This window comes from Trichoplax adhaerens, genomic scaffold (genome assembly GCF_000150275.1).
Source record: "Trichoplax adhaerens TRIADscaffold_17 genomic scaffold, whole genome shotgun sequence".
NCBI classification, from domain to species: domain Eukaryota; kingdom Metazoa; phylum Placozoa; class Uniplacotomia; order Trichoplacea; family Trichoplacidae; genus Trichoplax; species Trichoplax adhaerens.
The window spans coordinates 148,187-161,784 of NW_002060959.1; the positions used below are offsets into that span (position 1 = coordinate 148,187).

The 13,598-nt window shown below is 31.2% G+C and overlaps 2 protein-coding genes across 2 annotated transcripts; both read left to right on the plus strand.

Annotated features, from left to right (window-relative positions):
• Positions 1–696: 696 nt before the first annotated feature.
• TRIADDRAFT_60669 (uncharacterized protein) lies at positions 697–3,768 on the plus strand (the record flags this gene model as incomplete). Its single annotated transcript, XM_002116625.1, has 7 exons — positions 697–793; positions 947–1,228; positions 1,466–1,522; positions 2,420–2,665; positions 2,830–2,937; positions 3,084–3,152; positions 3,425–3,768. 7 exons carry the CDS (start codon positions 697–699, stop codon positions 3,766–3,768), a joined length of 1,203 nt encoding a protein of 400 aa, XP_002116661.1.
• Positions 3,769–6,456: 2,688 nt separating this feature from the next.
• On the plus strand, positions 6,457–7,293 carry TRIADDRAFT_31425 (uncharacterized protein; the record flags this gene model as incomplete). The annotated part of the gene is made up of 1 exon (XM_002116626.1): positions 6,457–7,293. A coding segment is annotated over one exon (837 nt), but the record flags the coding sequence as incomplete, so codon positions are not given.
• Between the last annotated feature and the right edge of the window lie 6,305 nt (positions 7,294–13,598).

Consider the following 13,598-nt stretch of genomic DNA (forward strand, 5'->3'; position numbering starts at 1 on the left):
TTTTCAGGTGCTTAATTTCGTGATGATTTTGTCCTAGTGGTACTTTAGGTGTGAATTATTTTTATTCATTCCGCTAGTTACTCTGTTAGATTATTTTTTAAAGTAAAATTATTCAACACATAGGGTACATCGCGACGCTTTTGGCTATTTCAATGTCCCTATGATACATAGCTGACTAAGCTATAAAATGAAAATTAAATATCAGTAATAAAGAGGCATTAATCTAATAACGATTAAAAACTAGCAAGTATGCTGCTACTGCAGCATACTTGCTATATAAATCATGATACTAGCCGTGGTAAATCGTATTACGCGAAATTGATCCATATCTTTATAAATGATAATTAATCATAGACGACATCGAATACTTTAGAGAGCTACTATTCTATTTAAACGTTATTTTTAGAAGATTCATTAATAAGTAAACTACAGGAGCGTATATCTAAACATCGCCAGCAGAATAATATTTTCATGGTATTTAATTTATAGTTTAGTAGTCCCTGATGGTGGTACAGCTGCAAAATGAGTTATATTAGAGTAAAGGCGCCAATCGATTTTTCTTCTATCAGTTTGGATATGCATGTAGTAGAGCTCTGGTTCAGTGACTAGCTATATGATTTAAATATCAGTCACCATAGCAGAAATTCTGTATCGCTATGTGCTAAAATTTCAATTATCGCTCTTTTTTATTCAGAAATGGAAGATACCAAGATTAGCAGTAAACCTGTTAAAGTTGCAATTCGTAACTTCGACGATACCATCGTGGACGTCACCTTAACTTATCCAAACTCACGTAAGTTATCATAATAAATCGTGATTAAAAGAAAGCTAATCAAATAATTTATTTTTTATCATTCGCTATCATAATGAAATTGAAATATAATCAGCAACATTTTCTAGAAGATCACTGATAGAAATTCAATTGATATTTATCTTTTTATGACAGCCGCAAATTTCTATTTTGAAAAGATTATCGATGAATGTAGTGCAAATTGGAAGAAATTGGGCAGGAAGTTAAACATTGATCATAACCAATTGGAAATTATCGACGTAAACAATCGTTGTAATGTTACACAGCAATGTACATTAATGTTGCAGTCACATTATCAAAGGAGCGGTAGCAGCTTTACTAAATTAGAGCTTATTAAAGCGCTCTATCTGGCTGGTTGCCGTGCCACAGCCGAAAAAATTCAATCAATGCCTCCCTGTAAAACTGTAGCAATATCTGGTATGTAAATTATGCATGTTAGTATCAACGCTTACTAGTCTTGATAAATTTTCGTTCCTATGCTGATTGACAATTTTGTTTACTAGCCCAAAAATTTAAAGTAATAATGACTGTAGGATTGTTAGTATCGTTTCTTAACAAGTTGAAATGGTAAAGCTGGAATAGATCAGTACCGACTAAAACAATTCTCTTAATTTATTTCAATCTGGCGATAACTATAATGTATCGTATTGGAAGCAAATACAAATGATAGCTGTCAAGATCGTTCTATGGTTGATAGTGTCAGAGATCAAGGTTAGATACAAAATTAGCAAAGATAAAAGTCATTCAAAACTTAAATATCCCAATATTTAAATATTTATATTAAGGATGCGCTAAAGATCGAAATCAAAGCCATATATCATTGAAATGGCTTCCTTAATATAGAATAGAATTGCTTAAATAGCATATTATAAATCCGCTCACTTTATAGACATGAGTAATTAAAATCAAACTTGAACGTCGGCGCCGACAATTTTACTACTCTATATCTGTTTGGAGCTAGAGCTAAAGTATTTTAAGACGTGAAAAACAGCTATCGTACATGCTCAACATGATCCTATTATAATAGTAAATCTAGTCAATGTAATGTACACTTTTCATACGAGCTAAATGATTTTCAATGTAATATTCAATAAGTAGCGGATTAGGATTTTGTAAAATTTTAGAATTTAGCAGAATTACGTAAAAAATAGCGAGTAAAATCAAATAACATGCTATTGTTAATATCGGTTTGCAATATACTGTACCGGTAAAGCTATAATTGGAATTGTAATACGAGGAACCTACCGCTTTAAATTAATCAAGATTTGCTACATATTCCATCATAAACGGAGTTGCTTCTGATAAGCTAGATGGTCGATAGCATAAAGGCAAACTGACCATTATTTAGTACAATGTCATTAATATGGTATAATCAAGAAATAGATAGCTAACTGATAAAGAATTTTATACAGTCTCTAATAAACGATTCTTCTTTAATTTTTGAGTAGTCGACAATAGATCGTATCCTGCTAGAAATTGTAGTACAGGTATCGTTTTTTAGATTAATTTGAATCATAATTTTTGCCCAAGAATTATAGTATGTCAGAGATGATTGAAGCTATAAATAAGTTATAACAGATTAATTAATCCCGATTTTTTTTTGTGTAGATATTAGCGAATATTTTTTTGTTGTTGCTCAAGAACTCAAGTCTGATTGGACTAAACTAGCTGACATGCTAGATCAAAGTAAAGAAATTGACATAACAAGAATTCAAGATGAAAATGAGACCGACTTTGATAGAACACATGCATTCTTAGAAAAGTGGAAAGAAATTTACAAGGATGAGGCTACGAAAAGACGATTAAAGGCTGCTTTACAAGCCATAAGAAGACCAGAAATTGCCAGCATGATCGGTATCTCTATTCTCTATGATTATGTTACAGCTTAATTTAATATCAAATACTTTCAAGACCAATATTAAAATGCTACTCAAATTTAACAAATATTTTAATATTAACCCTATGTTTACTGAATTTAAAATAAGTTTAAAAGTGACATCTATTTTGGATGCTTTAAGATAAGCAAAAAGATGATCATCAAAACATAAATGGCCGTCTATTAGCGAACAATAAGTCTAGAACTAGTAATAATCCTATTCAAACTACAGATTCAACTGCAAGTAAAGGTAAAAAATTGTTATTTCATCAAATTTTATTTATAAGATAGCTTGATTCATTAAAGAATCAGGTGAATAATCTGATTGAGCCTATTGTTGAATATTATAAAGATATCGCAAAAATGTTACTGAAAGTATTTATTCTATCATTTCAGTAAATGACACACAAGGAGCCACGAATAATTATAATCCTATTGGAACAAGAGACGCAACTAAAAGTAGAGGTATCAAAATGCGTATCGATCAAATTATATTTTACGGGCTGATAAATTCATGGGATAAACAGATGGAAAATATTATTAATGCGTTTGTAATTCTATTTTAAACTAAGATTAAGTACTATAGATCGCGTTCAAATATTTTTAATGGATTCGAGTAATTTGTTCTGCCAGTTTTTGATTTCTTTACGATAGGCAAACTAATATTAGCTGTATAAAGCAAAAAGTTCATCATGCACATTTTGATGACTAATTGTGTAATAATTTCTACATTGTAGCCGAGTTGCGGACAAAGCTATCAAATCAACATTTTAGAAAGGCTTTAGAATATTACTGGAAAACTTTTATTGACCGTGTTCCAGCTGAGGATAGTAATTTCTTGAATAATTTAAGGCAAAGAGGAATTTTAAGTGATCGACAAATTACCGAGATTGAACACACTATCCATAAATCTGATAAATCGCAGAAGATATACGACATCTTATCTGTCGAGCGTGACGTTGAAGATTTCATACGATTTTGTCAAGCACTTGGAGAGTATAGCGCTAGTTCCGTTCAAAACTTCGCAAAGGATTTAGAATTAAAAGCATACGGGTATACAGATCGGAAACTTGCGAAGTAAAAGTATTTCCTATAGATAGCAAGTTTTAGGATGATCAATATTCCAAGAACATCAAGCTTTTATATCTAATACCAATCGTTAATTTACTGCCCTTGTCCAGCGCTTTCATCAACAATTATGCAGAAGTTACCATTTCCAGTTTTTAAAATTATTCTTAGGAAATTAGAGGTTTATTTTTAACTTAAGCTAGCAATTCCTTTTCGAAAAGAATATTTTGATATGTAATTATCAAGATGGGATACAGAAAATTATTAATAAATATGTTGCATTAGTGTCGTAAGGTTGAATATAATTAACTACTGATGTGATAAGTAGCAGAATAGGTTTTAAGCAGTTAATGATATTAACATTACCATTCTAGCATTAATTTTATTGTTTACTATAACTATCGGATAAGCGTCGAGAGATACAGAAATCATGTATAGTTTCTGCCACAGTGTAAAAGTGGATATCGCAATAAAAATATCATGTGCAAATAAAACTATAGATAAGCTATGGAGTAATAAATAATGTGATTAGAGTATCGAAACTGTTATAAGTTGTAAATCTTAAATTTAGAGAGGTGATAGAATATATCCACATAATATCATTTTATACTTTCTGCACATGCTTCGACACTTGTTTTCATAAACCAGGATCCTAATCCATCGTAGTTTAATTTCGATTCTGTCTTGAAATATTTTTAAGATAATCTGGCAGAAATATTTACTTTAAAATTTACAACTAATTATAACTGATTTACTCATTTAACCAATACACCAAAATTGTGTTTGCCACAATGTTTTTGTCATAACAGTACTAAATGTATTTCAAGTAGTGTGATATTTGACTGTAGACTATGATGGTGATAACTGCTCTTCCTTAGCTTATTCAAATACAGCTATCGCATATTAGATAGCCAAATATTAAACTAAATGCAATAGGTTGTTTTTTACGTGTTACTACTTTAAATGGTAATCAAAATAAATCAACAACATATTGAATAACACTGGCACCTATATGTCATATTATAAATATAGAACTAGAAATAGGATATTAATTCATGAATTCACTATACTAATAATTAACTAATGTATGTTGATAAATAATGGACGATAGATATTAATATAAGTGTGTGACAGTGTTATATACTGTATTAGAGTAGAAATATCTATGTTAGGATAATCCTGTTAGCCTATCCTTATTTAGTTTACTTCTAATTTGGATATACTGTGTTTTAATATAGCACTGACTTTTTTATGAAAGAGACATATATACACATACTGAATTAATAGTTATAATAGGAAATGCAAATCATCTACTTACAGTTCGAATCATTGTGATTGTAACTTACTTATGGTAGATTGTAAATTATCGTGGAAATGTTCCGTGATAGGACATATCGTAATCTGACTATTCTGTATTAGTCATCAGATGTCTATGTTCGTAAATACCGTTGTCTGTATTAAGGGAACAGTAGCTATAATTAATATCTAATTCAGTACATGATTCCAAAGTTAATCTTACTAACTATGACTCATGATCTATTGAGGAATAGTATATAAATGCAGTATATCGTGTAATAAAGTGGATTCTCAAACTTAGTGTTTAACGTAAAATACGAGGCGTTTAAGTCTTTGTGTAGTCTGCTAGTAGAGCAAAAGTGTTTCTGATAGTGCAGATATCGTTCCTTGATACGTGGCTCAAGGAATTGACTTATTGATCGTACATTGCGTTATCTTATATTACGTTATCTTGTATTATCTTGAATTCATGAATTATGAAAGTTCAGTGAACTATTAATTATTAGCTAGCAGCTATGAGACTTCATTCATTACGGCACTTATTCTGTACAATTTAATCATTATATCTGTTTTTTGATTGAATAAACCTTGCCTACAACAACAAATTTATCTATCGCTATCATTCCACCGACATAAATTAGAATAAAATGTTAATAATTTAAACTTTTATCGGGTTGCTTAATGACTGTGGCTTCTAAAATAATGTACTACATAAAATAAATTAACCCTTGTCGCAAAAAACTTTTCTAAACCAGCCATCTCTACCATATCTTAATACACAAGTTTGCTATCGGTAATTGCAGTGGCAACGCTGTAAAGTTTGATCATTTCGCTTAAACTTCCAACAAGTAATGAATAGCAGCTTCAGTTTATTACGTAGAACAATTAGAAACTATGTGTGGTATATGAGTTGCGATTATTAGTCTCCAGAGACACCACATAATATAGTTGTAAAATTTAAATAACAATGATAAATTAGGTAGCACTGGCCCAAATTGAAATATTTTTTTATTACCAATCTTTTGAGTTATTTTCAGCTAAATTATTCTAACTTGATCAGTGTTGATTAATTTTTCTCGCTGCAGTTCTTTTTCAATATAGAGGGCTTACTCTTCCACCAACCTATCGACGAGGGAAGGATAAGAATAATTTTAGTATTTACTGTGATAGGTTGCATATAATGGTCGCCGTGATTGCTTACTTCCGTTGCGTTATTGTATACTTACAGGATTCACAAGTTGATTAGCCTTACTCTAGGAAAAATTCTCAAGTTTGCATTCTTTATCTGTCTGTATTTAAATGGCTACCCTAATCAACCTGAATGGTATTACAAGCTTCAACACTTTGAATTGGTAAACTATTATACAATTATACCTTTCTACTTATATTCAAGTTTAAACGCATCATGGCTGATATTGATAAACAAGCCCGCCGCATAAAACCGTTAGAAGCTCTTTCTAATGATGATGAAAATAACGTTAATGATAAGACATATTTACTCGATAGCCACGATCATGAAGCAGAGGAAAATTACTTGGATGGTATCCTCACCGCGAAAGATGGTACTTTGAGCATCGATGATATCGTGAATTCTTCAGTAGTGGGACTCTTTCACATCTTTGTAACAATTTCTTGTGGATTATGTTATTCCACTGCTACTATCATTTTAAACGCATATAGTTCATTTATTGTAGCAGCATGTGATTTACACATTACGATAAGCAATAGTAGTTGGGTGGGCTCATCCTTATCTATAGGTATGATGATTGGTAGTTTAGTACTCGGAATCGTAAGTGATTATATTGGTAGACGGAAAACAATTTTAATATCTGTATCTTGTAATATCATTATTATGATTGTTTCGGCATTTTCGTACAATTATCTGATGGCTGCATTATTGGCTTTTCTTAATGGATTTTGTCTCGGTGGTGTCATAACAAGTTGCCATCCGTACATGGTCGAATTTTTACCAAAACGATATCGTGGCCTGTCAGTTCCTTGCATGACTTCATTTGTCATCTTTGGTAATATTTATTGCAATGTAACTGGGTTCCTGATATTACCATTTCGATTTTATTACTCAATAGGAGAAATCTACTTCACAAGTTGGCGGTTACATTTTATTATTTGCACTGTGCCAATGTTGATAGGGATTCTTTCACTTCTTTTCTTACCTAATAGTTTAAGATTTACATTAAAACGAGGAAATACTATTCAAGTTGTGCAAATCTTCAATCAAATAGATCGGATTAATGCATTTTGTTACTGTAAGAAAAAATCATGGCATCGTTTAAAAACTAATGCATTTTTAAGTTATTGCGTTGCTAAAAATATGGATAAAATTCAAATCAGTACGACTGCAACAACTTTAAGACAAACTATTGCGACCCTAACTCAATGGCCATGGCTTAAAAGACTAATTGTTATATCAGTTGGCTGGTTTGGATATTGTTTCATTTTTAAAGGATTAGTTCAATGGTGGCCTGTAATAATTTCTTATTACTCTAAAGGTCATTCTTGCTGGCATAATTCTTTTAACTCTAGTGTGATCGAGCATTCCCTTAGTAGCAACTATTCTGTTACTACATTTTGTATTGGTAGTTCTCGTTTGCGATTTGTATTAACAAATCTTATAATTGGTAATTTATTAGCTATTCCAGTAGCAATAGCTTGTATTCTACTAATTAATCGTACTGGCCGTAAATTTCAATTTTGTGCCTTTGCCATCATCATGAGTTTACTTGTCTTCTTGATATGGATCATTGATAATGCATTAAGTACGACTATACTAGTAACTATTTTTATAGCTGTTAGTAATAATGTTTGGTTACCGCTTAAATTATGGACATCAGAATTATTTTTAACAAAAGTAAGAGCCACAGTATTCGGTATCTGCAATGTTATAGGTAATCTCGGAGCTCTACTTTGTATTGCTATCTTTCCTGTACTATTTCAAGCAAGCTGTATTGCAGCTCTTACTATACCAGCAGCAATTTGGCTCGTATGTTCATTATTGTGTATTATTTTACCAGATACAACGGAATCAAATATTGACTAAGAAAGAGAGTCAAGGTTATACAGAATTCAGTGGCTCTATATCGATAATTTCCGTTACTGTTATGTAACACATTGAAGTACAATCCATAAACTCTTATCATCGTAAAATTAGAATTAGATACGCATATCAATTTTTTATCATGCAGAAATGTTATAACAGATTAGAATATAATACTAATCCTACAATTTTATTATCATCCTAAGTTCTGTAAGTGTTAAGTGATGTTATTCGCAATCATTATACCGTAAAAAAATTAGTTAAGGTATTTAAGCGGCTACACTTTTCCAAGATTTGCTGTTGTAAGTAGTTTTCTTTGTCACTCAGAGCTTGTTGCATTATAACGTAGTATCTCAATCTGTAGGCAATCAGTAATAAAATCTGCTTTTATAAAAATACTTGTGTGACCTATATGCTAATTACAGTTGGTAGAATAGTTTTTTTTAAAATATTTTCATAAAGAAATTATAACATGTAGTATTGCCTGTGATAAAAAGTTGCAATTTGTGGAATATTTAGTGCTTTTACTTATATTAGCGTGCATAAGGTATATCATTTAGACTGAATGTAAATATAGCTTATATAAATTGAAATAAATAGGCATGACAAATCGAAACGAATATTATCAATGCCATTATTCCAATAAAACTCATGTTTAAATAGTTTAGAACATAGTATTGATGCAACTGATTAGCGAAATCCCACCTTACGTCTGAAAAATAGCTGGTTTGTTATGTAATTTCTGTCGATAATATCTTACAATAAACAAATTCTAGCGTCAATTGATAAAAATTACTTACGGTATTAACTCTACAGTCTTTGAGGAAGTAGACAACAATTTTTTCAGCTGTGATCACTATCACTAGTCGAGATTTACTCAACAATTGGAGATTTCGGTAAGTGAAGAAAATTTTTTATTGAGTAACCCCTGACTTTAATGTAGCAATGAAAGACGCTGAAGAGAGCACGTTGATGTTATGGGTTTCGCAAGTTTGCCGAATTCTTGATAATACTTTAGTTTACTCATAGCTCACCAATACAATTATTTCAACGATTTTTCGGTAATGAGTTCACTGATTTTATGCACTAGAGATAATGCTTATTGTCCATTACGCATTAATACGAGTATATAACATCCTTATTTAATATTACCATTAAATAAGCCGTTAATTATTAGTTAGCAGTTATGTGAGATCTTATCTGCTACTTATGCCAAGTGTTTTAAGCGTAAGACCTATTTTTTGATTGCAGAACTGTGCCCAAAATAATAAATTCATAAGTTGTTTAATTTTGCCCAACAAGGGATATATATATATATTTGTATCCTCTATCAGCTGTAACTGGTTTCCTATCTAAATCAACCGAAAGAGCGTTCGTAAATTTCAACATTTTAAATTTATAATTTATTGTATAATTTAATTTTTCTGCTTACGAATATTTACATTTAAATACGTCATGACCGATATTGATAAACAAGCCCGCACTGTAAAAGCGTCAGAAGCTCTTTCTGTTGACGATGTAAATGATGTTAATGACATAACTAATTTACTAGATAATTACGATATTAGAGCAGAAGAAAATTATTTAGATCGTATTTTCAACGCAAAAGATGATAGCTTGAACGTCGATAATGTCGTCGATTCTTCAGTAGTCGGATTCTTTCATGTCTTAGCAACAATTCCTTGCGGATTATACTTTTATAGTAATAGTAAAAGATTATTATTCGGCCATTACATACTGCTAGTGACATTTTAAACGGATATAGTTTAGTCATTATAGCAGCATGTAATTTAGATATTACTATTAGCAATAGCAGTTGGTTGGGCTAATCCGTAGAGATAGGTATGACGAATGGCAGCTTAGTACTAGGAACCTTAGGCGAATACATCGGTCGAAGGAAAACAATTTTAATATCCATCTTTTGTAATATAATTCTTATGATTGTTTCGTCACTCTCTTATAATTATATCATGACTGCAGTATTGGCTTTTCTTAATTGATTGTGCCTTGGTGGCATCATTACAAACTGTCATCCTTACCAAGACGTTTTGTGGTCTTTCAGTTCCTTGCATGACTCCATTTGTCATCTTTGGCTCTATCTATTCCAATGTAACTGGATTACTGATACTGCCATTTCGATTTTATAACCCAATTGGAGAAATCTACTTCACAAGTTAGCGTTTAAACTTGATTATTTGCGCTATGTCGATGTTGATAGGGCTTCTTACACTTCTTTCCTTGCCTAATAGTTTACGATTCACATTGAAATGAGGAAATGAAGCTCAAGTTGCACAAACCTTAAATCAAATAGATCGAATTAATTCAATTTGTTATTGCAAGAAGAATTTATCTCATCGCTTTGAAACTAATGCACTTTTATGCAATTTCATTATTAAAAATAAGGACAAAATTCAAATCGATAAAGCAACTTTCAGACAAAATATAGCGAAATTAACTCAATCGCCTTGGCTTAAAAGATTACTTATTCTATTATTTGGCTGGTTTTCATATTGTTTCACTTTTCAAGGATTACTTCAATGGTTGCCAACAATAATTTCTTTTTTTTCACTAAAGGTCATTGTTGTTGGCATAATTCTATTAACTTAAGTGTGACCGGGCATTTACTTGATTACAACCTTTCTGTCACTACATTTTGTGTTGATAGTCTCATTTGTGAGCTGTATTAACAAATCTTGTAATGGGAAGTTTGCTAGCTATTCCAATAGCCATAGTTTGTATTTTACTAATAGATCGGACTGGCCGTAAATGGCCATTTTGTATTATTGCCATCACCATAAGTTTACTTGTTTTCTAAGTATGGATCATTGATAACGCATCAAGTACGAATATATTTGTAACCATTATTACAGCTATTGGTTGTAATGTCTAATTACCGCTTAAATTATGGACATCTGAATTATTTTTATCAGAAATTAGGGCGACATTTCTGGGTATCTGCAGTTTCATGTGTAATTTCGGAACACTGCCATGTATAGCTATCTTTCCCGTACTATTTTAAACTAGCTGTATCACAGCTCTTATTACACCGGCAGCAATATGCTTCATAGGTGGACTATTATGTATCATTTTACTAGACACAACAGAGTTAGATATTAACTAAGAAAGAAAGGCAAAAGTAATGCAAAATCTATAATTCCATTGCGATAATTTAGTTATGTATAAATTTGAAGTACTGTTGGTAAACTGATACTAATCTTAAATTAAAAAGGGAATTTCGATTTAACATCATCTAATAACTATCTAATTTTCCTACGATTGACTACATTGTATAAATTGCTTCAAACTTAGGAATTATGACGTATTAATGATTGAATATTTTCAGGATGTAATAATATCATAAAATTTTATCACTTGTAGAAATAGTTCTTTGTAGAGTTAATTGGAAATAAATCAAATCAGAAATTTATTGATACCTTACTTTCGTACAAATCATTAAAAAATTTTAGGAAAGAGTATTAGGATTCAGGTTAGAGTAATGGTTATCAACTAGTCAAATTTCATTATTCGTAAGATGAACAGTTCTCTCATTGCCTAATTTCTATCAATAATGACCTAAAGTAAACATATTCTAACCTGAATAGATGTGAAATTATTCACTAGCCTATTATATACGTCGAATTTGATCTAAAAATAAATTTTAAATTCGCGCAATTAATTAAAATTATTACGGTCGTAAGAGTGATTATAAATTAGCCTTTTAAAATATCTATATTATCATTGAGTCTTAGCTAAGAAGCCTTTAAAGATTCATTTTCAGAGAACTCCATATGTCATAGCTATCTCTTATAGAAGTTGTGGTAGTAAGAGTATAAAACAATGATGACTGCAAGCCCCGCATGAATTAGCTATCTAACTCCTATTTTGTATTAATTGTACCTCAGCTTTAATTATCACAGCAGCTGTATACTCGATGAATGACCTGTTGTCCATTCTCTTACCAAAATTACTGAAACTGATATTAATAAAACGAAGAACTGTACTGGAACAGCTATGAATTACCGTGTATTAAAGAACGTGTTGATACAATAACTGACAGGCACTTTTTAAATATTTGGCTACCATTGGATTCACGCTGTTGAAATTCTGGAATCTGCTAAAACGCACGTGTTAAGGCTGTAAAGTAAAGGGCATCATTTCATAAAAATTGAATCAATTGCTTGCTAGTGCAAATACAGATCTTAAACTCAAAAATTAAGTTGATACAAATAGATGCCCGTATTTCATGAATAATACAATTGGCTAAATTGGCACTGGTAATCATATAATTTTAGACTAGTAAAAGTAGCGGCTCCCGGGACAATAATTTTGCAAGAACATTGCATAGCACTCTTAATAGTTATAACTATCCGATATTCGTTTAGAATTTCAATGGATAATTTGATAAGTTAGCGCAAAGTGAGTTATTTTCTAGTCAGAGATTGATGTACGCATAAATTGTTTAATCGAATAGGGATTCTTCAATGTCGACTATAAATTCTAAAATAATGTCGTAGTTGCTCGTAGAGCAGTTTAAAAGTTGTTGTAAAGTACGAGGTACTAAGACTACAACTATTGCTCCTATCGAGATCTGAAAGAGAAAATCAGCGGTATTTACAGCTTCCTAGATAATCTCATGTAGAAAGTAAGATTGTGGAATTACTGTAAATTTTGATAAAATTTAATTGTCAAAAAAGCTATTAGGGCTCTATTTTATTTTATCTTGAAGGATATACTGAAGCGAAGAGAAGAAAACACAATAGTGTGATACATTTTATAGCTACTTTACTTCGTGGCGCTATCATCATTTATCCACTCTGAATAATAATATAATAGAATATCTCATGACTATGTATAAATCTAGCGATAAATTAATCGGAAAATTTATATTATTACTCTATCGGCCGTAGTATTAAAAGAATCTACCGTTTATACTACGATACAGAACTAATAATGACATTTCGACCCGTTTCTTGTCAAATCTATGATAAAACGTTGTTGATGATGAAGAAATTAATTGCTGTTTTTAATATATAGTAGATGTGAGCCTACTAGAGCATAGTAATGCTATTCGAAAATACTTGACTACTGGGACCTAGCAAAGAACAATTAATTCAATAGTTCTTTATTTTCGAACTTTTCTATGCCGAATACGATAATTTTGTGCCATAGGCGTTATACGCTTTGGGAATTGACGCTATTAATGGGCAGAAGCCGAAGCTCTATTTTCTTTTTTGTTTTACGCTATAGTTAGTGCCAATTATATTCAGTGTAATTAGTAAAGTTTACGTAGTCAAACGATGGACCGCCTTATCGATTCGATCATGTCTTACGTTTTCAGTGTGTTCTTACGATGTTCTATTTCTCGATAACAAGTTTAACTTATGCAGTAGATTTATCAGCTTTTGCTACAGCAGGTTTTTAACCAAGTAAACATTTGTGGTACTTATTGATAATTACAGATCTTGCCACCATTGAGGATAATTATTATACAA